This window comes from Nycticebus coucang, chromosome 6 (genome assembly GCF_027406575.1).
Source record: "Nycticebus coucang isolate mNycCou1 chromosome 6, mNycCou1.pri, whole genome shotgun sequence".
Lineage (NCBI taxonomy): Eukaryota > Metazoa > Chordata > Mammalia > Primates > Lorisidae > Nycticebus > Nycticebus coucang.
In genome coordinates, this window is record NC_069785.1 from 134198064 (window position 1) to 134221559 (window position 23496).

The 23496-nt window shown below is 49.4% G+C and overlaps 1 protein-coding gene across 1 annotated transcript in view; it reads right to left on the reverse strand.

Moving 5' to 3' along the window:
* Window positions 1–16569: 16569 nt before the first annotated feature.
* Window positions 16570–23496, reverse strand: part of ADAMTS15 (ADAM metallopeptidase with thrombospondin type 1 motif 15) — a 24932-nt gene continuing 18005 nt past the window's right edge. The window contains exons 5-8 of the mRNA XM_053595641.1: window positions 22863–23040; window positions 21702–21883; window positions 21421–21596; window positions 16570–19993 (exon numbers count right to left, since the gene is read on the reverse strand). Of these exons, the coding sequence (XP_053451616.1) occupies window positions 19219–19993; window positions 21421–21596; window positions 21702–21883; window positions 22863–23040 (1311 nt within the window). The 3' untranslated portion in view covers window positions 16570–19218. The remainder of the gene's footprint in view (window positions 19994–21420; window positions 21597–21701; window positions 21884–22862; window positions 23041–23496) is intronic.

Here is a 23496-nt window from a genome sequence, read left to right on the forward strand (position 1 = left end):
TTTTGCCAGGTCTATTGTTGAAGGGTTGCACTTTAATTTCATTTATTAAATTCTTTAGCTGAAAGATTTGTTTGGTTCTTTTTTTATATCTATGTCTGTTGAATTTCTCATTCAAATCATGAACTGTTTTCCTGATTTTATTGGATTGTCTATCTGTATTTTCTTGTATCTCACGAAGTTTGCTGGAGATTATTTTGGATCTTTTTCTAGCATTTCATATTTTTTTATGATTGGGATCTGGTTACTGGAAAATTATGATGTTCCTATGGAGGTGTCATGTTTTCTTGCTTTTTCATGTTTGATGTGTCTTGACATTGATTTCTATAGATCTAGTGGAGAAGTCACTCATATCTTCCAGTTTTATAAAATAGGCTTTCTGATGAATGGGGAAAGACTTATACATATGAATGGGTCATAGGGTATTGGTTTGATAGGGTGCATTGGCTTTGGTTCTAGGTGGACTCAGCAGTGTAGTCTCCATGTAGTTGCTTCAGCTGTAATCCACACTAGTGATATTTGCAAGTGTCTCAGTGTCCTAGCTAACAGACATTGTGGTGGTAGTGGTACAGCTTTGCCAAAAGTGGGCTCACCAGCCGTTTCTTGGGTCAGGAGTGCATGGATGCACATGGTGGGTGAGCCAACTTGAGAAGGGAACTGAGGCCACAGGGCTGTTACTCTGGATAGGAACATGGTTGCATAGTTGCTCAGCTGGCCTAGGAGTGGGCCTGCCAGGAACAGCTCGTGAAGCTATTTTTCAGGCCCAGGATGTAGGTATAAGGCTGCTCAGCTGGCCTGGGACATGTCTGCTAGGGATGGCCCCTGGGGCTGTTTCTCAGGCCCAGGACATAACCACAAGGCTGCTTGGCCAACCTGGGGACTGGCCTAACAAGGGTGGCCTATGGGACTATTTCTCAAACCCATGAAACAAGCACACTGCTGCTTGGCCAGCCTGAGGCATGTCTGCCAGGGATAGCTTACAGGGATGTTTTTCAGGCCTTGGGTGCAAGTGCATAGCTTTTCTGATGCCACAGGGGTGCTCCAAGGCTTGGTGCTCCAAGGCTTGATGCCACAGGGGTGCTCCTCTCCTGTTTGGGGGAGTGTGCATGGCAGTACGGCCAGCTCAAGGAGGGCGTTCACCCAAGGTAGGACTGCCAGGCTATTCCTCTGGCTAGATATAAGAGTGGCAAGTTTCTCTGCCATGCAAGACCAGAGTCACAGCCAATCCTGGGCCCAGGCTTCATGCTGCTGGGGTGTGGGCATTCAGCTACCTGTGCAGGCTAAATGAAGATGGAGCCCCAGCCCTGGAGAGATTCAGTGACTACTGGCTCCCAGAGCAGGGTTCACTTCAGAGGTGGTCCTGGCCTTAAATGGCACTGTGCTTCTGTGGTGTGGCTCACAGAGGGGGTGGGGGTGGGGGGAGGTGCATACATTGTGCTCCTAATCTGGAATAATACAGCTCTGTAAATTCCTAACAGCTCTCCAAACTGGGCTTGGGGTTTAAAAGGACCATGGATGCTTCTGTGGTAAAGACTGTAAGTATTTGCAGTGGCATTGGTGGCTGGTGGAATCTTCTGCTTACCTTATCCCTCAAATGGGAAATCCCTCCTGACTCTAAGAAAATACAATCTAGGTGAGGGAGACAGGGCTGCAGAGGCCTGATGCCTCCACACTGCCCTCCTGGACTTGCAGTCCAACACAAGTGTGTCTGCACTCCCCGCTGCCCTCCACCACTGTCCCTTTGACACTCCAGTCAAATCTTACCCACTTAATTGTCTCAACCCTTCCTTGTGGGGGGAAGAAATACCAGGCATCTCTGGTCAGCCATATTGCTAACGTCACTCTCTAAAACATTATTACTTTTATAGCAGCTTTCTGAAACAGGAACCTCATTTCAATATCCAGTGTTTATAATGAAGTAAGTCAACCAGGAGTTTCCTCCTAACTCTTTTAAAGATTATGCTGCTCAAATCCCCCAGCCCCTGACATGCCATGACCTCTGCATACCCTTCAGCTCTACTGTAACTTTATGGAACCATTATTGTATTTGCTGTTCTTGAACAAAATATTAGGATGGGGCACAAAACTGTCATTTTTCACTTAAGAACAAATATAATCTGGACTTTGATTGCCCTCAAGCCACAGGACCAACCTGCAGCGTAAGGAAGCCAATGGGATGATTACAACAGTAACAACACAGAACTGGGTGAGCAGAGACAATTTCCTTCTTCTCTCTGCATTGATTTCATCCTCTGTAAAACAGGGATGGGGCAATAAAAAAAGGTCCATATGTCCCTATCTTCTCTCTCCTTCAAGAATCAGCTTAAATGTCACCTGTCTTCGTAGTCTGTCCTCCTTCCTCATCTTCACATAACTTCTTCCTCCTCTCCACTCTATAAACTTTATCTAAAATACTCCCCACTTTTAATCTTGTGTTATAATTAGATGAACATGTCTGATGTTCCCTAAACTGTAAATTCCCTAAGACAAGCCTTTGTTTTATCTTTACTGGTGCATGCATAGTGCCTGGTATGAAAGAAAGTGGGAAGTGAATATTTGCTGAAAGAATAAATAAAGAACAAATTGAGACAAGATACAAGGAAAGGCTTTTAAAAAGTATAAACCATAAATTATAAAGTATAAATGTGCTCCACATACACAAAGTCTGATCGCCGCCTTACTGATGGTGTGATCTTGTTCTAGTATTTTAAACCCTTTGGGTTTCTCACAAACTCTGATCTATGAACAAAGATCTTGGGGAGAGCGCAGGTGTATTCTGTTTGCTTTTGTTTTTGATTTCTACCACTCCTAATTTTAAAGTAACGAAAATGAAGGTTAGGTACAATAAAATCTCTGTTCCCATAAAGATAAAAGGTAGAAATTGGAAATTATACAGAGGAAATGGGGGAGATAAGTTAACTGGAATTGCAGGTGAAATAATCACTCTAGTTGAGCTTCCTTGTAGCCAAGGCAAAAAAGCAAAGTCATAGTTCTCATTGCTAGAAAAAAAAGATCATACTAGTTACAGGAAAGATCACCCCTTTCCCAGAACTACCTTCTAAAAGGAAATATGGCGTTGTTCCTTTAAAAAAACGGAACAACATTCTGGCTAATATCCTGGCCTGCCCCATTACTAAGTCAGCAGGGCTGCTGCTGAAGAGCTTATAGTCTAGAATAGCCCTACTTTTAAGGGAGGATCCAAATAAGCTTCCAGTTAAGAGCTAGTTCCCAGCCGACAAACATCTAGCACCAACAGTTGCACAAATTGACCAGTCACATCATTATTTAATGCTGTCTGGTTGTTTGCAGGAAAATGCCTGCCCCAAATAACTATTTTCAATCTGGCATGAGGTTGGACTTTCTGACAATACTTTGTCATTGCATTGAGGTATCAATTAAAAGAGATCAGGACTCCTGAGTGTAAAACATAAGCCATGATAATACATTGGTTTCCTGTTTACTGAGGCAAAGGGCATGTGCCAAATTCATCTAAAAATTCATCAAGTGTTTGCAAATTAAAGAGAAGAGTTTTGCACAGAGGTGGGGGGTGAGGAAACAGCAGCAGAAAGTTGCTTTGTGTTTCTGAGAGGTGAGTACTGGTCTTTTGTTGCTCTATTCTGCTTTCGTGTCTTTGAAAATACCATAATAAAAAAATGCTCTTAAAACACTTATCATGCAAGATTCTGAATATGAAAAGGGATTTGAACCCTTCAGGGCACCATCCTGTGGCAACTGACACTCCAGTGGCTGCTGCTGGGACTCAACATCTCCATAAGTCCCCAGCTTCACATGGAGGCTTTGTGCTGGTCCCGGCCAATGGCACCCTGTGACCCAGTGGATTCTGAATCCTCCTAGAAGCATCTTAAAACAATGAGCTGACTGTTCCCACCAAATGGCTGTGCTTTGGTCCCTGACTGCCTGCACAAGAAACTTTGATCCTCAGTGGATGGGGATGGTCAGAGAAGAAGGACTCAGGCCATCCCTTGAGTGGGGGAGGGAGAATGTGGTGCTGGCCCTAGGGACCTGTGGGTCTGGGATGGGAATAAAGAGGGAGAAGGAACAGACACAAGAGCCAAGGAGGGGTCCCCTGCCAGGGAAGCCAGTTATCTTTGCCCCTGGAGCTACAGAAGCCACAGAACAGAGCGGGTGGCCCAGCATGAAGGATCCTGCAGCAGAGTCCAGGGTGGAGAAGGGGCGTCGGCCATGCTGGGGTAGAGATTGTGACCTGGAAGTGAGGGGAGCGTGGAGAGGGTGAACCCTCCCCTCCCAGAGCCAAGTTCAGACTCTGCGTGCTGCAGAGCCCGAGTTTGGGTAGCTGCCACAATCTAATTCTGTAAAGATTGGACCAAGGAAAGGATATGTCCAAACCAGGAGCAAAGAGGCTAAGAAGGAAGCTCTATCTGACCCCCTGAGCTCAGCAGACCCTTGTCCCCAAGCAGCCTCCAGCTTTGCTCTTTTCCTCCCTTTGAAGAAAGCAGAAAAAGAGTATGCTTTGATTTCCCAAAAACAAACCCTATGTTGAGAAGAGAGATAAGCCCAGCCGTTGCTGGCTCAGGCTTCCCCAAGCAAGGGAAGTCACACTTCATATTTCCCACTTGAGAGTCCAAAAAGGGCCAGGCCTTGTGCAGGGCAGAAGGCGGAAAGCCTGCTCCAGTGTTCCTTTTCAGGCTGCCGGCCAGCCCTGCATGTCCAGATCCACATGGAAGGGACCTTGGAGGCTAAAGTTCAAGGAGGTGCCACATTTCAAGCCCAGGACATTGGGAAAGTGACCTTCCTGACAAGGACCATTGACCACTAAGAAGCTGCCTGAGTAACACAGCCGTGAGAGGCAGGAAGGAGGAGGGGTAGGGGGAGTGGGAAGATTCCCCTTTCTCTCTGCCTTCACCTCCAGGCACATGTGGGGCCTTCAGCATTCCAAGCACTTGCCTGGTCTCACTCAGTCCCCTCAGTAAACACACCAGGGAGGTGCTATTATGATCTCCATTTGCAATTAAGGGAACCAAAGCACAAAGGGAACCAGCATCACCCAAAGTCACTGTAGTTCCCAAGGGGTGGAACTGGGGTTTGGACCCAGATCTTTGAGGTGAATCCCTGTGGCTCAGCCATCTCTCTCCACAGCTGCCTGGCTTCCATGTCCCCTCCATGCTCCCTTCCACACTTTTACCCTTGAGGCCCTCACCTGGGCTCATCCCCACTGATGAGCTGTGTCCCACCCACAGACCACACCTGTGAGCCCCCTCAGCCTCCCAGCTCCTCTCCTTGGGCCTCTACTTGCAACTCTCCCATTGAACTCCTCCCAAAAGCCCATAAGTATGTGTAAATATATATATATTTTTTTCATATTCCTTTCTCACTGAAAAAGGCAATGTCACTAGACTTCTTCCAAAGGAATGAAAAAAAAAAGAATGTTCCCCTATATCTGACCCAAACATCCTTTTCATTTTTGTCCCATTGGGTTTGCCAAGCCAGTCTCTTAAGATGAAGTGGGAGGACTCGGATGCCAGCGGCAGCACACACAGGCTCTGGGGTGCACCCATGAGCAGATGGACTCATCCCCAGACAAGACCGGGCGAGCAGAGCCCCAGGGTAGGACGTCACCAACCACTGACTGACAGTGGCCACGGTGTTGTTGACCAAGTGTCACTGTAGGCTAGCAGGGCCCCACAAAGAACACTGTGTTCTAAGACGGGGGACAAGGGGCAAGAATCTGCAAGAACCTTTCAGAAATAATCTATTGCAGTGGTTCTCAACCTTCCTAATGCTGCAGCCCTTTAATACAGTTCCTGTGGGTTGGGACCCACAGGTTGAGAACCATTGGTCTATTGAAAACAAATACCACAAAGAAGCCGATTTCCTAAGTGAGGACGATAATCTAAGAAGCTATAACTCGTCTCTGGTGAAGCTATATTGAAAGAAGCCCTTGGTCACCAGGAAGGAATATGGAAGAGGAAACTTGGCAGAGTGTGCCCCTGGTGTTGGCAGACGGCACCCTGACCAGTCAGTACAGGTATTTCTATCTACTTCTAGAAATGTCTGGCGTGAGCCTGGCTCTGCAGGGCTTGTGACACTTTCCTTAAGTCATATTTCGTTTCTTTCCTCAGCCTTTATTTCCTGAGCTGCCTTCTAAATTTAATTTTCCAAGTAGATTTTGCTACAAAATAGAAGCCAACCATAACAACAACAGTCATTACCATATACTGGATTCTTGCTCAGTGCTGTATAGATATTTCCTCATTAAACAGTCACAATACTCCTCTGAGTCAGGGTTATTTTACAGACGTGGCCGTGTCTGCCTCTGGTTAAGCTCCTCCAGGCAGATGGTGGTCTAACATGTTAGTGCAGTGTCTTGCACGTGTGATAGACTCTCAGTTATTTGTTCAATTAAACTGAACAGGATTTAACAACCCTCCAGGATTAGGAACACCACCCCTCTTTACCATAAATTGCGTTTTTCCTTTATTACCGTAATAATAGAAATAGTTAACGTTCATCGGTCGTACTAGGTACCTGATAAATTGTGTTCATTATTTAATCTGCCGCAAAAGTCTCTACTATTTTTCCCCATTACAAAGGCAGCACTAGAGGTTTAGAGAAGCCATTACAAAGGGGCAAAATCAGGACCTGAGCATATTCTCAGATTAAGAGTCAAACTTGGAGGTTGGGGGGTATCACCATAGTTCATTCTTACACAGCCACCTCCCTAACACCGTGATGTCCAGCACTTTCTCGTAAATTTCCACTTTAAGTGCTCAGCCTCTATCCTTCCAATGTCTTCCATATATACCGTTTGCAGATAATCAAAATGATGATCATACTATACTGATCTGCAGTTTCTTTAACAATTCTAGGCACCTTTCCATGTGAGTGTATGTTTAGCTTGTTATGACCTAAATTGTGTTTCCCCAAAATTCATATGTTGAAATCCTAACGCTCAATACCTCAGAATGGGACTGTGTTTGAAGATAGGATCTCTAAAGAGGTAATTGAGTTAAAAAGAGGTCATTAGGGAAGGCCTTATTCCAATGATTGATGTTGTTATAATAAAAAAGGAGTAAAGCACAGACCCACTCTGAGGGAAGACCAGTGAAGGACACAGGGAGAAGACAAACAAGGACAGAAGCCTCCAGAGACACCACCCTGCTGACACCTCCGTCCTGGACTTCTAGCCTTCAGAATTCTGAAAACATTTCTTTCTTTCCTTCTTTTCTTTCTTCCTTCCTTCCTTCATTCCTTCCTTCTTTCTTTCTTTTTTTTTTTTTTGTCTTTTCTTGAAGCAGGGTATCACTCTGTCACCCTAGGTAGAGTGCCATGGCATCATAGCTCACAGCAACCTCAAACTCTTGGGCTTAAACAATCCTCTTTCCTCAGCCTCCCAAGTAGCTGGGACTAGAACAGCAGTTCTCAATCTGTGGGTCACGACCCACAGGAACTGTATTAAAGGGTCCTAGCATTAGGAAGGTTGAGAACCACTGGACTAGAGGCACCTGCCACAACACCCAACTAGTTTTACTATTTTTAGTAGAGACGGGGTCTTGCTTTTACTCAGGCTGGTCTCAAACTCCTGAGCTCAACCAACCCACCCGCCTCAGCCTCCCAGAGTGCTAGGATTACAGGCAGGAGCCACGCCGTCAAGCCAGAAAATTACTTTCTATTGTTGAAACCACCCGAGTCTGTGGTCCCCATTTTGGTAGTCCGAATAAATTCATACATAGCTCTACCACATCTCTCTCTGTTTTTTTTTTTTTATTATTATTATTTTTAATCAGAGTCTCACTATGCCACCCTTGGTAGAGTACCATGGGGTCACAGCTCACAGCAATCTCAGACTCTTGGACTTAAATGATTCTCTTGCCTCAGCTTCCCAAGTAGCTGGGACTACAGGTGCCCGCCACAACACCCAGCTATTTTTTTGTTGCAGTTGTCGTTGTTTAGCAGCCCCAGATCAGGTTTGAACCTGCCTGCCTTGGTGTATGTGGCCAACGCTGTAACCACTGAGCTACAGGCACCAAGCCTAACGCATACCTCTTTAACTGCCACATGGAGTTCCATTTTGTAAATGTACCATAATTTTTTTGTTTTTGTCACCTTGGGTATAGTGCTGTGGCATCACAGTTCACAGCAATCTCAAACTCTTAGACTTAAGCAATCCTCCTGCCTCAGCCTCCCAAGAAGCTGTGACTACAGGTGTCCACCAGGATGCCCAGCTAGTTTTTCTATTTTTTGTAGAGATGCGGTCTCTCTCTTGCTCAAGCTGGTCTCAAACTTCTGAGGTTAAGCAATCCACCCACCTAGACCTCCCAGAGTGCTAGGATTACAGGTGTGAGCCACCTACCATAATTACTTTAAACAACTCCCTTTGGGTATTTAAGTCCTGTTTTTCTTCCTTTTTTTCCTTCCCTCTTTTGTTTTCTTCTCTGTTGCTTCTCAGTTGCAAACAATGTTGTAGTGATCATTCTTGTAGGTATACTCTTACATATTTGCAAGTGAGCAAGCCTTTGTACAGGTTAGATTCACCATCAAAGAGGAGTTCTCATGTAAAAGCATATTTTACAAGTCAGTAAATACTGCCTGGGAGCTTTGAGTTTTGCATGTGTATGGTTTGTTAAATAACTCATCACAGTTCTTTGCTTGTACTAAATTAGCTTCCTGTTTATCCTCTATGTGACCTGTTTCATTTTTTTTTCATTGCATTTGACCTTTTGCATAGAGGGAATTTAAAGAGGGAAAATAAAATCATTCACATATTGAACACTGGAAAATGACAGAACCCTCAACTTCCCAGAAGTTGGGGAGCCTGTTCCATCTTTCCTTTCATCTTGGGGTCATCATCTCTCGAGTTCCCTAAGCAATTCCTTAAACTTGTCCAGACCATACTGAACAACCAGGAAGCAATGCAGCCCTCACAGTCAATATGGTTGCTGTTGCTAAACATGTCATAGTTGTCATTGCTAAATCCCTCCAGGAATAGCTCTGGGTGGAGACAGGCAGCAGCGTGGCAGAGCTGGAGAGTTCTCCATAGTTGGTTTCAAAGATCTCAACACATTCATGCAGAGACTCATTTCTGGCACAAAGCATAGAAATCTATATTCTTCTCTCCTCATTTCTCTTACCTAAAAAAGTCAACACCACAGGATTTGGAAGTACGATCCCCTTGTTTAGAAATCAGACTCTAGATTGCTATGGGTCAGCATAAACTTTCTGGGCAGAATTCAAGCCCCCCACAGCCCTGTGCTGCCCTCCTCCTGCCCAGCACACCTCCCACACACGGCACCCCTGCTCCACGCCAGCTCCTTCACCCCCACCCCCAAGGAGTCCTCAGTCGTCCCGCCTCATGCCTTTGCGTGGATCAATTAACTGGTGTCACCATTTGCGCTCTCAGAGCAGAGAATTTGTGTCCCATCCTTTATACTTCTGGAGCATACTGAGAAAATAATAAAATATTGAAAGAGGAAAAGGAGAAGAAAAGAACAGGGCAGGACATGGCTCCTGCCTCAAGGAGGTTACCCTCCAAGTCCCCCCAGGTGCCTCCAGGCCCTCTTCCCAGCCTCCAAATTTGAGCCATGCTTTTCTCATTCATTTCAATGCCTCCTCCTCCATAAAACGTTTGGGGGCTACTCTCTACTATTTTGCATTTCCAAGTAGATACACAATGTCCCGATCTGGGCCGGAGGCCCTTGAAGGACAAGGAGGATGCTATGAGTTTCTTTCTTATTCCCCACAGCTTCAGGTGCACACACACACTCCAATAGGCCATTATTAAACTGAGCTGAAAATACTGCCCACAGCTAAACCCATTCTCCTCCTACCCTTGAGATACCAGCTGAGATAGGAACTTAGCTGTTTAGAAGCTCTGTGAGATCACAGGCCCAGGAGGAACCATTCTTACTATTTCTAGCCCCAAATCCTACCAAGCCAGTTAGCACTTGCTGGCTTTTATAAAACGTCAGTTTTCTAATCTGCGAAATGGAATTAATAAAATGTAGTTTATAGACTCATTATGAGAACAAACAACATGTAATGTATAAACATTTATAACGTGTACATGTAAACACCTAATAGCGGCTGGGTGTTGAAAGCCCTCTGTTAACAATAGCGGCAGCCTTCTCATTATTCATCTTCCAAAACCAGGCCAGGTTTCTTTCCCAAGGCCCACGCACAGAAAATGCAGTGATGAGAGCTGCCCACTGGGCAGCAGTGCAGAGTTCAAAATGGCTTTTGATTGGTAGGTATGGGCAGGGAAGAAATAGGAATACCAAAGTATCACTTTCCCGGTCACTGACATCTATAACTACTTTCAGGAGGAATTAAGGAAACCACAGGCAGTCTATAGCCTGAGATCTCTCAAACCCTTCTCCTTGGAGTGCTACCTCCAGACGGAAGGGCTGGTAGACCTGCCTTGCTGAGGAACGTCCAAATAAGAGCGGAGAAGAACGGAAATTTCCAGAGCATACAGTGGAAAAGATACATCTCCTTTCATTTCAGAAGAAATGGCAGACAAAATCCCTTTGGAGCTGAGATTTTCAGTTTATGGAATTGATAAGTCTTAGAGCTTGAAGGGGACATGTAATTAATGATCAAATCCAATGCCTCATCTAATCTAACACATGAGGACATGAGCACGCAGAGAAGTCAAGCCATTTGCACAAGGTCACGGGGCCCTGTGATAGAGCCTGGACGCAAACCTGGATCTCCCGGCTCCCGGTGCTGTAGTTTCCCAGGCCACCAGAGCCGTGTCTAAATGTAGCGACCCACAGTGCCCTGGACTCATGGGAACGAGGAGAAACAATTCCCATTCAGCAATTAGGTCTTTATCTAGTGATCTCAAAGTCAATCTGTATATATCAAACTTTCCCAGGATGGGGGAGAGAAGATAGCAGCAGCCTACACCATTGGAATCTCCTTCTCAGGTAGAGATTGAGCAATAACAAGGCTTAGCCAGATTGCTTCACAAAGGTTTTCTTGCCCAGATACAACACATAACCTCCTCTTTCAGAAGATCTTCATTTTTCTCAGCCTAACCCCGATCCTCTTGCCAATGCAGGCCACAGTGTGTTACACATTAAAACCATGGAATTCCTTATGGGTAACATATGTTGCCGGAACATGTGGAGCCATAATATCTCATAACCCAGCGATATTGTCCCCAGAGTTAATATAACACTGTTAACATATGTTTCTGCTATTCCCATCCTGAGATGAGTATTGAAATACATTGTGCACAATGTATAGTTAATTGAAAGATACAGGGGGTATATTAAAAAATAAATCTGTTTATATGACCTATGCTGAAATACATTTGAAATACCATACAGTGGCTTTCACACTAGTGTATGTGAACTATCTCTGTGGGTTCCTCTGATCTCTCTCTCTCCATTTTCCTTTCAACCTCTGAATCTTCTTCTATGTCTTCGTGCCAAGCTAACCACAGAATACGAAGCTTAGAAGTGGGGGGTGTGATGCCAAGAGTGAAGGCAGTGAGTGAGGAGGTGTGTGAGGAACAGCAAGGGGAGGTATCCATCATCCCACCCAGCCCTCTGAATCGTGGCCGTCCTGCATTTTAGAAACTTAATCCCCAGAGGAATTCAAGTATATCCACTTTTCCCTGACACTCCATGGCTGGTCATATCCATGTGTCAAAGGCTGGCCGAGCTTTATACTCTTTTGTAAAGCAAGGAAGCCATTGACAGTTTCCTCTGACACTTCTTTTATTGTCATAACTTGCTCTCAAGAGCAGCTCATACTATTCCTGCATGTTTCTCAAATTTATGTCACTCTCTCCAGTCCGCCTACACGGCCAGGCTTTCAGAGTCTTAACTCTGGATTATTTCAGGAGCCTCGTACTTGGTCTTTCTACTAACAGTCAACCCATGCTTACTGCCAGCTGACCAGCGTGGTGGGATGAGTAAAACCTGATCTGGACGGAGTGTGGTGGCTCAAACCTGTAATCCTAGCACTCTGGTGAGGCAGGAAAGTTGCTTGAACTCAAGAGTTCAAGATCCGCCTCAGCAAGAGCAAGACCCATCTCTACTAGAAATAGAAAAATTAGCCAGGCTACTTAGGAGTCTAAGGTAGGAGGATTGCTTGAGCCCAGGAGTTGAAGGTTACAGTGAGCGATGATGATGATGCTGAACTCTATCCAGGGTGACAGAGTGAGACTCTGTCAAGTATGGAAGGAGAGGGGAGGAGAGGAGAGGGAAGGGAGATAGAGAAAGCGAAGGAGAGAGAGGGGGAGAAAATCTGATCTGCTTTTAAATCTGCTTTTAAATCCTCCCATGGGTCTCTGCTGCCTATTAGAGCAAAACCTCTTTCATGTGGCACAGATGGCTCTTCATGATCAGACCCCAGGCCAACCTTTGAGCCCAGTGTGCTCTCCCACGCATTCTACATTACAGCCATACCAAGATGTTTCATTCCTAACCCTCCATACCATTGTACATGCTGGTCACACTTCAGGGAATCTCCTTATTTACCCAATAAATTCTATTCATTCTTTTGTGTGTGTGAGAGAGAGACAGAGAGAGAGAGAGCATGCGATATGAACAGCTCTCATCATTTGATTTTTTTTTTCTTTTTTATTGTTTTGGGATTCATTGAGGATACAGAGAAGTAGGTTAACTGATTGCATTTGTTACATAAAGTCCCTCTTATAACTGTGTCCCTTCTCCAAGAGTTGTGCCATGCTTCAAGACCCAGATCAAGCATCATTTCCTCTGTGATGTCGTCCCAGGTCCAGTGAAAGCGATCACTGCAGTTGCTTCTGGTGTAATCTCATAGATCTATAAACACACCTCTGCTCAGCCCTTCTCACGCCACATCACCATCACTGGCTAGTGCCTGTTGCCCCAACAAAATGGAAGTCTCTTGAGGAGCAGGATGAGTGTTTCATTCAACAACTCACTCAGTAAATGGAGTGTAGAATCCTGACTCTGCCATTTACATACAAGGTCCCTAATCTTTGGTCCTCAGCTTCCTCATATGTAAAAGAGAGAAGTGGTAGATTATAACTGATAATGTTGTTATGAACAATGAAAACAATACAATAGGTAAAACCCTTAACATAATACTCATTACGGTGTGCAGCGCACCCACTACGTGCTAGGACAATTAAGGCTTCCTCTCCAGGTCTTCAGAGCGTAACGGAAGGACAATCTGTGCCACATCAGAGGACACGGACGGTGTCACAGGAGCTCAAGATGGAGTGCTTTCAGTTGAGGCTAAAAGTCGTATCTGGGGGAAAGACTGGAAGTGATGAATCTGGACCCAGGGAGGCCAGTGTGGGCTACTGACACTGCAGGTGAGCCGCGCAGCTGGCCAGCGCTAGTGCAGCAGCAGTGGGAGGGGAGGAAGGGGACAGTTTGAAGAGTGAAGTTTCACTGGGTGAATGTTGAGGTGCTCAGGGTCCGTGCAAGGTGGGGTCTGAGTGAGCACAGGTGGGCAGAGGGATACAGCAGATTCAGGAGTAGTGAGAGGGCATGTGATCTCCCCAGACAGTGCTGCAGGGAGCATCAGCCCTAGGATGGGTGTGAGGACAGAGCGGGTCAGCCCGTGTAGACAGCAGAGCCTGCACCCAGGAGCACCCTCATAGTTTCAGAGAAGATGGGCTCCTTCACCCCTCTTGGTTTGGTGCACATTCCCAGGGAAGCCTCTGTGTTACAGACACCCACTGACCGCTGCCTGCACCCCGAGCCCTGGACCAGGGGGCTGTATGTAACTGCAACTTTAGAGCCAGATTCCACCCTCCACAGACCCAGCCCAGAGAGGGCTCTTGAAGGGGTCGTGTCATCCCCCTGAAAACACTGCCTTAGGACTCCCAAAGGCTCTCTTTTCAAAATTCTCAACATCAAACCATATCCTGAGTACCTGCTCAACTCCCAGTGGCACAGGTGATGGGCCTCCCCTCTGAGATGAGAATCCCACTCCCTTGAGGTCATCTAAATGGTTGGCCAGAGGTCTGGGGCAGCAGTGGCTTAAGCCCCTATACACTGGGACCGTGGCCATGTGGGAAGGGTGGGCAGGGAGTGGGGGACAAGAAGAAGGGGATTGTTTGCAACAACCCAGGGATACAACTAAAATCTCATCGGCCTCCAACACCGTGACAACATTTTCACCCTTTGCCAAAATCCAATTTTTCACCAGATTTCCTTCTCTCTCCACTCTCTCTATCTTGCCCTTTCTGCCAAAACTGAGCTTCTTTGGAAACAAATACAGCAGAACCTCCAGGGCTGACCACTGCCCTACATGACCACCGCCTTAAGTTGACCTGATTTTCATAGACCAGACATGCCCATGCCCGCGTCAGCACAGTAAGCCTCACTCCTAATGTGACCACCCCCTGCACGTTGACCAGTTCGTCACGGTCCCTTGGGTGATCACCCTACAGAGCATCTACCATAGTTCTGTTTCTTCTTTGGATGCCTCTGAAAGCAGAGAACTCTTACCTCCTCCTTAACAACATTCCGGTCAGTGTTTGGAATGTGGGTTACGCCACTGACCGCAGCACAGGAGAGCAAAGCGAAGGAAACGCTGCCCAGCTAGCACCAGGGGCGCAGAGCCTGGAGCGGCAGGGGAGGGGTGCGAGGCAAGCGCTGGCGCGGCTGCCCTCACCTTCCTCGGTCCTGTGCTTGGGCAGGGCAAACATTTTACGGCAACCCTCTCACAGCTGCCGTGGGTGGGGATGACACCATGGCCCTGGCATCTGAAGGGCCAAAAGGGAGACGTCCTGCTCTTCTGGGATTTGTTGCAGGGACTGCAGGTTTCAGGGCTGACTCACCCACTGCAGGTTGGATACAAGCCAGGAAGCAATGGAGACTCTAGGTCACACGCGCTGCCCAAGCCGTGCCAGCTCAGCCTGCTGGGGGCCGGCCAGGGCGGCTAGCCGGGGAGCAGGACCCAGGGGGTCAGGGCCTTTTTGCAATTATTTAGGCTTTTTCTCACTGGGCCAAGAATGCTTTCCCCTCCCCTGGATGGATTACAAAGCAGATTGTTCTTGCCTCTCTTCAAAGGCCAGTGAGGTTAAGAAACCTCTCCTTCCTCCAGAAAGCTTAAAAATACAGGCAGGCTTGCGCCCGTTAGCACACCGGGAGCTCTCAGAGCCCATGAGGGCACCAGCTGAGACCGTCCTTCTCTGCTTCTTGTCTTATTTGCTGACCTTAAAGCCGCCCGGGGGAGCTTTCCCCTAGAAAGGCTTTACTGGAGTGGCTGCACCAGAAACCAGAAGAGGTAACAAAAGTAACCCCAGTTGTGTGACAACATTTTGGGCAAAAATCTTACAGTTGCTGACTTCCTGCTGAGACATCAAGCCAGACCCCTCAGGTCCCTTCCAGGCCTCCAGTTAGCTCCTAGAGTCACTCAAACTCTTCTGGCTATTTCCTCCTTCTTCCAGAACCTTCTATCAAGTGCTGAAGCTTAGTTTGAGCATCCCTAGACCCTTCACCTACGTGCCTCAAGGGGCAGCTCTCCTGGCTCAGGAGAAAGTCATTCCCCGGTGGCCTTCCTGCAGGACAGTCAAGAGGGGAAAACTCTTCCTCTCTGAACCCCAAACTGAAACTGGCAGCTACCAATACCTAAACCATAACCATGCAAACCCAAAGTGTTAAAACTGGAAACACCCTTAAAAAAATTAAATTAGAGGAAAAAAAAAATTAAATCTACCCTTTCCACTTTGCAGATGGGAAGAGAAGATGCCAGGTCTGGGACCAGCACAAATTTCTAGATGTTCTTTGAAATGCATCACATCTGCCCCGTGCCTGTGAGTCTGCTAAACTCCCAGACCGAAACAAAACTTGGAAAAGGTAAACTTTCCCTCAGAACCTTCAGGGTTCCTCCTGAGGTAGAGGCCTGGAAGTCTCACAAAGGACCCCATCTGGCCTTTCCTGTGCCTCACCCTTCACCAAGGGGCAGCCCAGAGACCCCCTCCCAGGCACCTCTTCACACCCACTCCATCGGCCCCCAAGCCTGGGCTACTGCTGAAGGTCCCATTCCCCCTCCTCCCCCCCTTTCTTTTGAGACAGAGCCTCAAGCTGTCACCCTGGGTAGAGTGCTGTGGCATCACAGCTCACAGGTCACAGCAACCTCCAACTCCTGGGCTCAAGCGATTCTCCTGCCTCCCGGCTATTTTTTGGTTGCAGCCGTCATTGTTTGATGGGCCCCGGCTGGATTTGAACCTGCCAGCTCAGGTGTATGTGGCTGGAGCCTTAGCTGCTTGAGCCACAGGTACCAAGCTCCCTTTCCCCTTTTAACAGAGCTGCTATCTCATTCTTCTGTCTCAGCTCAGGGATCCTATTCTGAGGGACTGTCCCTGGTTCTTCCACAAACACCCAGACCCAAGTTCTCTTTTTAGGCTCTGTCAGCATCTCCTTCACACTGCCCACCACCTGTCCTGACTGTCTCTGCTTGTTGACCTGAACTCTGCCCCTCAGCTAACCTGGGAGCTACCAAGGATGGGGACTATAGCTGTCACAGTCACCGCTGCCTCCATAGCTCCTGGCACCACGGCTGGCACAAGGTAGGCACTCTGTGGACATAGGGATGCATGCATGAAGGAGATGGAGTCACAGAGGCAGGACACAGGTTTAAATACTTACGACTTTATTAGGAGCAGGCTTTTGTCACCTCAGCAGCCAGCTCCCATGTATACACAGTATACAGAGCCCAGCCAGGACCCAGGGCCTCCCATCCCTCTGCAGTACATGGAATGCAAAAGAACCAAATACCAACGGTGGGGCTTCTACTGATAACAGTGTCAGGTGCCTTCAGGAGCCAACTCCCATGCTGGGGACGCTCAGGTCTCTCAAACTGTCCTCAACTCCGTCCAGCCCCCCACTCCAGTATAACAAAGTCCGTAAGAGTGTGTTTGGATCAGACTCCTCTGATCAGTGCACAAGATGAGCAGACGAGGCTAGGGAGTCCTGAGCCCAGCGCCATGTTGGTCCACACCCCACTGAAGAAGTTGCCGGAGCTGCCAGAATGCGCTTCTTCTCCTATAGACATCGCCACCTGTGCTTTTTGTTCCGTCACTAGAAACCTGTGCTGTGAGTCTCCACTCTGGATTAATGAAATGTTCAAAGACAAGACAAACTTCCCAAGTTGTCACAGTCATTCTTCTTTTAAAAAGAAAAATAGAAAAGATAAAAAATACCACAATGGAAAAGAGTATTCAGGCCTGGCTTGTGTCAGTAACAAGAGTGGTCGTTCTTCCTTGAAATGATTTGTAAAGTGACCTATGGCAAAAGCCGCTCTGCTGGGGCCAGCACCCCTCCCCCAGTGGCACCTCCCTGCCTCTCCCCCCCACCTTTCCCCTGCCTGCTCTGCACAGCCCCTGCACATCACTGCAGAGGGGGTGCACCACGCCCAGGGTGCAGTGCCGCTGTCAGATGGTGCCCTGGGTCCCCCTTTTGTCCCTGCCACCCTGCCTCAGAGCAACTGCACAGCCCCAGCCACTGCAGAAGCTCTATCCAAGGGCTGCAGCCCAGGATTAGACCAGGCAAGGACATGAGGACACCACCCCAGGACCCTGGCTGGCTGGCTGGTTTGTGGATTTTGACTATTAGGGAAAATCACATCAAAAGACTGAACCCCTCTCCCCAAGGAAGCCATATGCCTTGTTCTTATCTCAGTGATGTCCTGGACTTGTTACCTGTACTCATAAGAAAATTACCCAATGTCCGCATTGGAACATCTGCACCTTCAAGAAATACCCTGCTTAGCCAAAGGAACTCTAGCCTCAGAATATCCCCTCAACCGCAGCTATAGGCAATGGCCGGGTTGCCACTGCACTGACATGTCTGCAAGACAGACAAGTCTCTAGCAGTTCCCCTGGGTCAAGTCATTGATCCTTGGTGCCTCTGAAACCTGCTCCCAAGGCACCTGAGAAGAGACCCCAGATCCAGAGGCCCCAGCAGGTGGCCAGGCCATGGGGAGGCAGAGGCCATGCACACACACTTCTCTCTGTGGCGAAGCAACAACTCAGTGAACATGACAGCTGGCTGTGGTGGAAAGGCCAGGCCACAACTGTCCTGGGGGGAACAGGGCTAGGTTCCCGGAGAGAATCAAGTGAGGTAGCAAACAGTGAACCCCATCGCTAAGGCCTGGGGACGCAATGTAACGTGTGCGAGGCAGACAGCAGTAGCTATCAGGATGGAGACTCATTTGCAGGCACATGCACACGTCCAGCACCTAATCCTCCAAGGCACAGCCCCTTGCAGTGGGTATGGGGCTACGGTCACTGTGGAGGTTCTCCAAGGCAAGGCAGAGCCTACAGCATCAGCCTCACTTACACGGGCCTCTCGGGAGAAAGAAGCCATCGGAACCAGCACCGCCTCCTCCCCACCCCAAGGTGACATACCCCAAAGCCAGCCCTAGAGCTCCGCACTCACCCACCCCAGCCCCAGGGACAGCAGAACCCTCTCAATCTTTCCTCAAACTCCCAACTGCAGCAGCAGAATCCATCACCTCCTAAGTGCCACCGTCTTCATAATGCTCAGCTCTCTCGTGAAGGAGGCGCTGGATCCCTGCTGACTCTTCCCTCCACCTGCAGAGCCTCAGAGGACCCCTAAACAGCCACCTTCCCACTTGTGAGGCCTGGACATGAGAGGGAAGAGCTGGTCCTTTAAGGGAGGTCAAGCGTAGAAGATGAGAAACCTTGGACTCCCTGGGCTCATCTACCTCTTTCCAAATGAAGTAGTAGGGTCCACTTAACATCTGGCCTCATTCTCCCCTAGGTTTCCACCCACCACAGCCAGTTTTCATAGTTCAGTCCATGTCAGAAAAGAAAAGTGAGCTAAAAGCACCATGAAAACCCTGCCTTGTTCAGAGATGGCTCAGAGCCCCCATGGCCACCCAAGGGTGCCAAGCTGCTGAGCCGTGGCTCTTCAGCAGCCTATGGCATCCCTGACAGGGTCCCTGAAGTACTGCCTGGGAGGTGCCCATCCTCCGGGTCCCTCGGAAACTGGGCCTCAGCACCTTCTTCCAGCACCTGCACCTCTCCCCGCAACTGGGCCCCGAGGAGCGGGCCTGAGGTAGACTGTGCATTGGTCAGCTCCCCTCTGCCCAGTCCAGGGAGGAAGAGGGAACCTCTCACCCCAGCCCACAGTCCTTGTCCCTGGATGTGAGTGACGTCATGGCATGAGCCCTGGCCACCGTCCTCTGCCCACTGCTCAAGCTGGTCAGAACACCAGCACCCCAGTGGGGCCAAGAGTGAGGGGGAGAAAGGGGTGACCCCCCTCAGCACGGTCTCAAAATGCAGAAATCCAGTTCCTGGGGCTTACGTCGCAGGTTGCACTGGTCCCGGGCCAGCAGCCGGCCTCCGTGGCCCAGACACTTGAGCGGACGCCTCTTAAATCCCCGGCCACAGCTCTTAGAACAGGGGGACCAGGCGCCGGTCTCCCAGGTTGGGCAGGGCTCCCCACAGGCTCGTGTCTCCGCCGGCCGGTGGGCAGCATCGCAGGCAGAGGCCACATGCTGCCCGGGGGAGCCCCGGCAGTCCACCGCCCGCCTCTGCAGGCCACTGCCGCAGCTCACAGAGCAGGGCCCCCAGCTGTCTGCCACCCAGCGCGCCAGGGGCCTGTCGTCTGGCTGCTCCACCTGGTTGGAGAGGCTGAGGACGCTGTTATGCAGCACAGAAGGGTCCCGGGGGTCCTTGGGGTGGGAGGACTTGTCCTCCCGAGGCTCTTTGGGCAGATAGAAGGAGTAGCGGACTCGGGGAGGTGTCATCTTTCCCACGGAGAGGACCTCGACGGTCAGGGGCTCTAGGATGGGCCGGGAGGCCTGCAGGCTCTCCACCGCTGTGCCCGTGCCACTGTACCGCAGCAGGCTGCCCTTCACCACCAGATCCCGCTCCACAGCCGACACCACGAAGTGCCCGTTGAGCAGGTACTTGCCTTGGCTGTTCTTCAGGGCCAGGTAATTGTCATCCCCAATCAGCCCCTTGTAGCCACGCTGGCGGATGTCGATGCTTGAGGCTCCCGCAGGGATGGCCACCACAAAATTGTAGCCGTGCCTGGGGTCAGAAGGGGGGATGAGCATCAGACGTGAGCGTGGACACAGGGCCTCACTCTGTGGACTATATTTCTTCAGTAAATTCACCTGGCACCTCCTAGCATGGGCTGTGGAGCACAGGCTGTGGAGTCAGGGAGATCCCCGCTCCTTGCTAAGCAGTTGGTCTTAGACAGGCCACTTGGCTTTTCCAGGCCTCTGTTTCCTCCCTGTGACAGGTAGCTCATAATCACACACTGCACTGTAGGGAGGATTAGATACACTACAGCGCCTAAAGCACGTCACACCGTGCCCGGCACACGGTGAGGACGCAACAGATAACAGCATGAGATGGAGAGAGAAGCTCTCAGGTGCACAGCTGGGCACTCAATGCAGCAGAAGGACTAGGCCCTGGAGACAGGGACCAAGATCCAGCCCAGGCTCAGTCACCCGTTCCCTGGTGACTGCAAGCTACTTAATGTCTCGGGTTCCAGTGTTCTCCTCTGTACCATGTGGGGGTTAAGCTAGATGACGTCTAAGGTCCTGTGACTCCCATAGGCTCTGAAAGGAGCGTGTGTCACCTGATTGGCGAAGCAAGTCAGGGGCATGCACCTGTTACTCCTCAGGTGTCCTCCCCACTGCAGGTCCCTGTGAAGAACGGCCTAGAATGCCATCCATCTGTAACATCCAAGCTCCCAGAGAGGGGGTTGGGCGTCCTTCCTGTGTGTCCCCCACCAGGGGGACAATCGAGGCTCTAAGACAGCCATCTTGGCCTTCCCATGGTCAGCACCTGCACTCGAATTTTTCAAGGCCAATGCTCAGTGAGCCTTCAGGTGCCCTACCTGTCCCCACTTCTTCCACTTCTGCCAGAATTTGGGTCAGGACTTTCCAAGAAGGACATGCTTGACCTCAGCAAGCTCAAGTCAGGAGCCCCAGACTCTGGAGTGTGGGCTGGAAGAGGCCCAGGAACATCTCCAGGGAGTGGAGGCTCTTTCAGGCCCAGCCTCTCACTAGCCATCCCTTGGCAATTTATTGCCATCTCACTCCAGTAGGAATATAGCAGTTATTATACACACTTTACAAGTGAGGACTCCAGAAGTCTAGAGACTGAGGACCTTGCCCAGGAGACTGAGAAAATGGGAAACTGAGATCTGAATGCAAGTCAGTCTTACTCTAGAAGGCTAGAGAGATCCTAAGGACTCTCCATCTCCCTGAATGACGTCTGCTAACAGGTCCTCCTCTTTGCAATCATGTTGTTAGCTAAAGGAGGAAGTGAGTGAGTGAGCAGACGCACACCAGCCCCAGAAGAGTATGAGTCGCCCCCACAGCAAGGGCCCTGGCCAGGATCTGACATTCACCCCTATCTACCCCAAGCTTCAAATGCCCAGGGGGAGCTTCACTCGCCCCTCTCCTACCCACTCTCTGGCAGCACCCTCCAGGGCCCAGACTCACATGGGCTTGGTGAAGAGTCCCGTCACCTTCTTGCAGCTCTTATTGTCTCCCCCACACACCCCACACTTGTCAAACCTCTTCTTGGAGCCCAGGTTCCCGTCGCAGCCAGCCTTGATGCACTTGCCTTGGACACAGACAGAGGTGGAGTCAGGAGTACACGGTGTACCGTCCACCACCTGCAGCAGCCCCGGTGGGGAAGAGAAGGAAGAGCGGGCAGCTCAGCCGGGTGCTCTCCCAAAGACCCAGTCCCCGCCTGGTTCTCCGGCCCCCAGCACACTCACCTTGGGTGCCAGCACATAGAAGTAGCCAGTGCCGTTGGCTCGGCAGATGAGCTTGCACTTGTCCCGGGGAGACACACCTGAGTACTTGGGCACCCAGGCCACAGTGAGAGTGAGCCGGTTGGTGCTGTGGTTGTAGCCATTGAAAGCCTCACACTGCTCCTCCCGGAAGCTCTTACCAGAGGCTGGGGAGGGAGGAAGCACATGAAGGAGGGTAAAGGCGGTGACCGCAGGGGTACAAAGGACAGCCTCCCTGTGAGGGGGCCCAGCCTGCCAGGCCCCAAACCATCCTCTCCACCCTCAGTAGTTGACCAACCCATCTCCAAAGACTAAAGCAGGTTGGAACCAAAGGACCCAGGGCACCAATGAGAATGCATCTCCCAAGCAATCTCACAATGCATCTCCCGCCTCCTCGAGTGACCCAGCCTGAAACTCCCTCTATGGCAGGCTTCCTAAACTTTTTGTGTGCTGTGGAATCCCTCAGCAGTCTATTGACACTATTTTCAGAATGATGTTATTAAATGCATAAAATAAATCACATATATTTGCAAAGCATATCAATTTACTGATATGCAACTATCAATATATTTTGAAACGCATCTGTGACATATGTGCTTCCTTACTAATGCTTTAAATAATAATGAATCTAATAACCGCTATAATCTTGAAGCAGGGAGGAACATAAACGGTGTTTTGAGAATTCTAATGGAAATGTCCCAGGAAAGTATCCGTGCGTCCCACTGATGACAAAGTCACAGGCACTCCTACTGCCATTTTCCTTTATTGCCTAACTAAAGAAAATGCTAAACTTTAGATGGAAAGATTAGAAAAAACAGAGATGTCATTTTTTTCCCACCAAGTTCATGAGTCCTGGACTCATGTATGAAGATGGCTTTGTGAGGACTTAGCTGGGAGGACACCTAGAGTCCCACTCCCTGAGTCTCGTAGTCTCTAAATCTCCAGAAGTCTTGTACTCTCCAGAAGGTGAGTGGATACAGGAATGGGCCCAAGAGGACGTGCACTTCTCCCCTTCCAGGCTTCCTTCTGGGGGTTGTAATCTAGTCTAGCCCTTTCATGGCCATGAATTACTGGAGTTGTTGGGGGCAGAGTGCCTCGCAGCCTTGCCTCCCCAGAGCCCAGGATCTGCTGCCCTCCCCTCCTCACCTGAGCTGGGGCAGGGCTCCAGGTTGCAAGATCGGTATTTCACCCTCACTCCCTCGCAGTACTTGCCCCCGTTGGCAGGGGTGGGGTTGCTGCACTGCCTCTGGGCCAGCTGCACGCCCCCGCCACAGGTGCGCGAGCAGGGCCCGTAGGCCTCCCATTTGGCCCAGGAGCCGTCCACCTGAGAGAAAGGTAGAAAGCCTGTTATCCTCCTCAGCAGCCCAGGGCCACACCCAGGCCTTTGGCCTACAGAAAAGCTGCAGGGGTTACAACCTCAAGTTCCCGCCCCGCCCCACTGAATGAAATTCACTTTGTATCTTCAAATGATAAGCAAATGGCCAGTGTGCACAGGGCTCACAGTTCAACAGATTAATTAGCAAATGCCAACTGCTCCACCTGTAAAAACCGGTTTAATAATATCGAGGTCTGAGTCAGACGGACGATACAAATGATGTAACATGCAGGAACAGTCCCAGCACCACGCGAGCCCCTGTGCTGGAGTTCAAAGCGTCCCCTGATCTATTGTAAGTTTATTCACAAGAGTCTCTAAAGCTACAGCACAGCCAGCCCCCAGCCCTGCCAGTACACAGCATCAAAATATTTGTGCAAGCTCTATAATTCAGATCTTATAATAGAC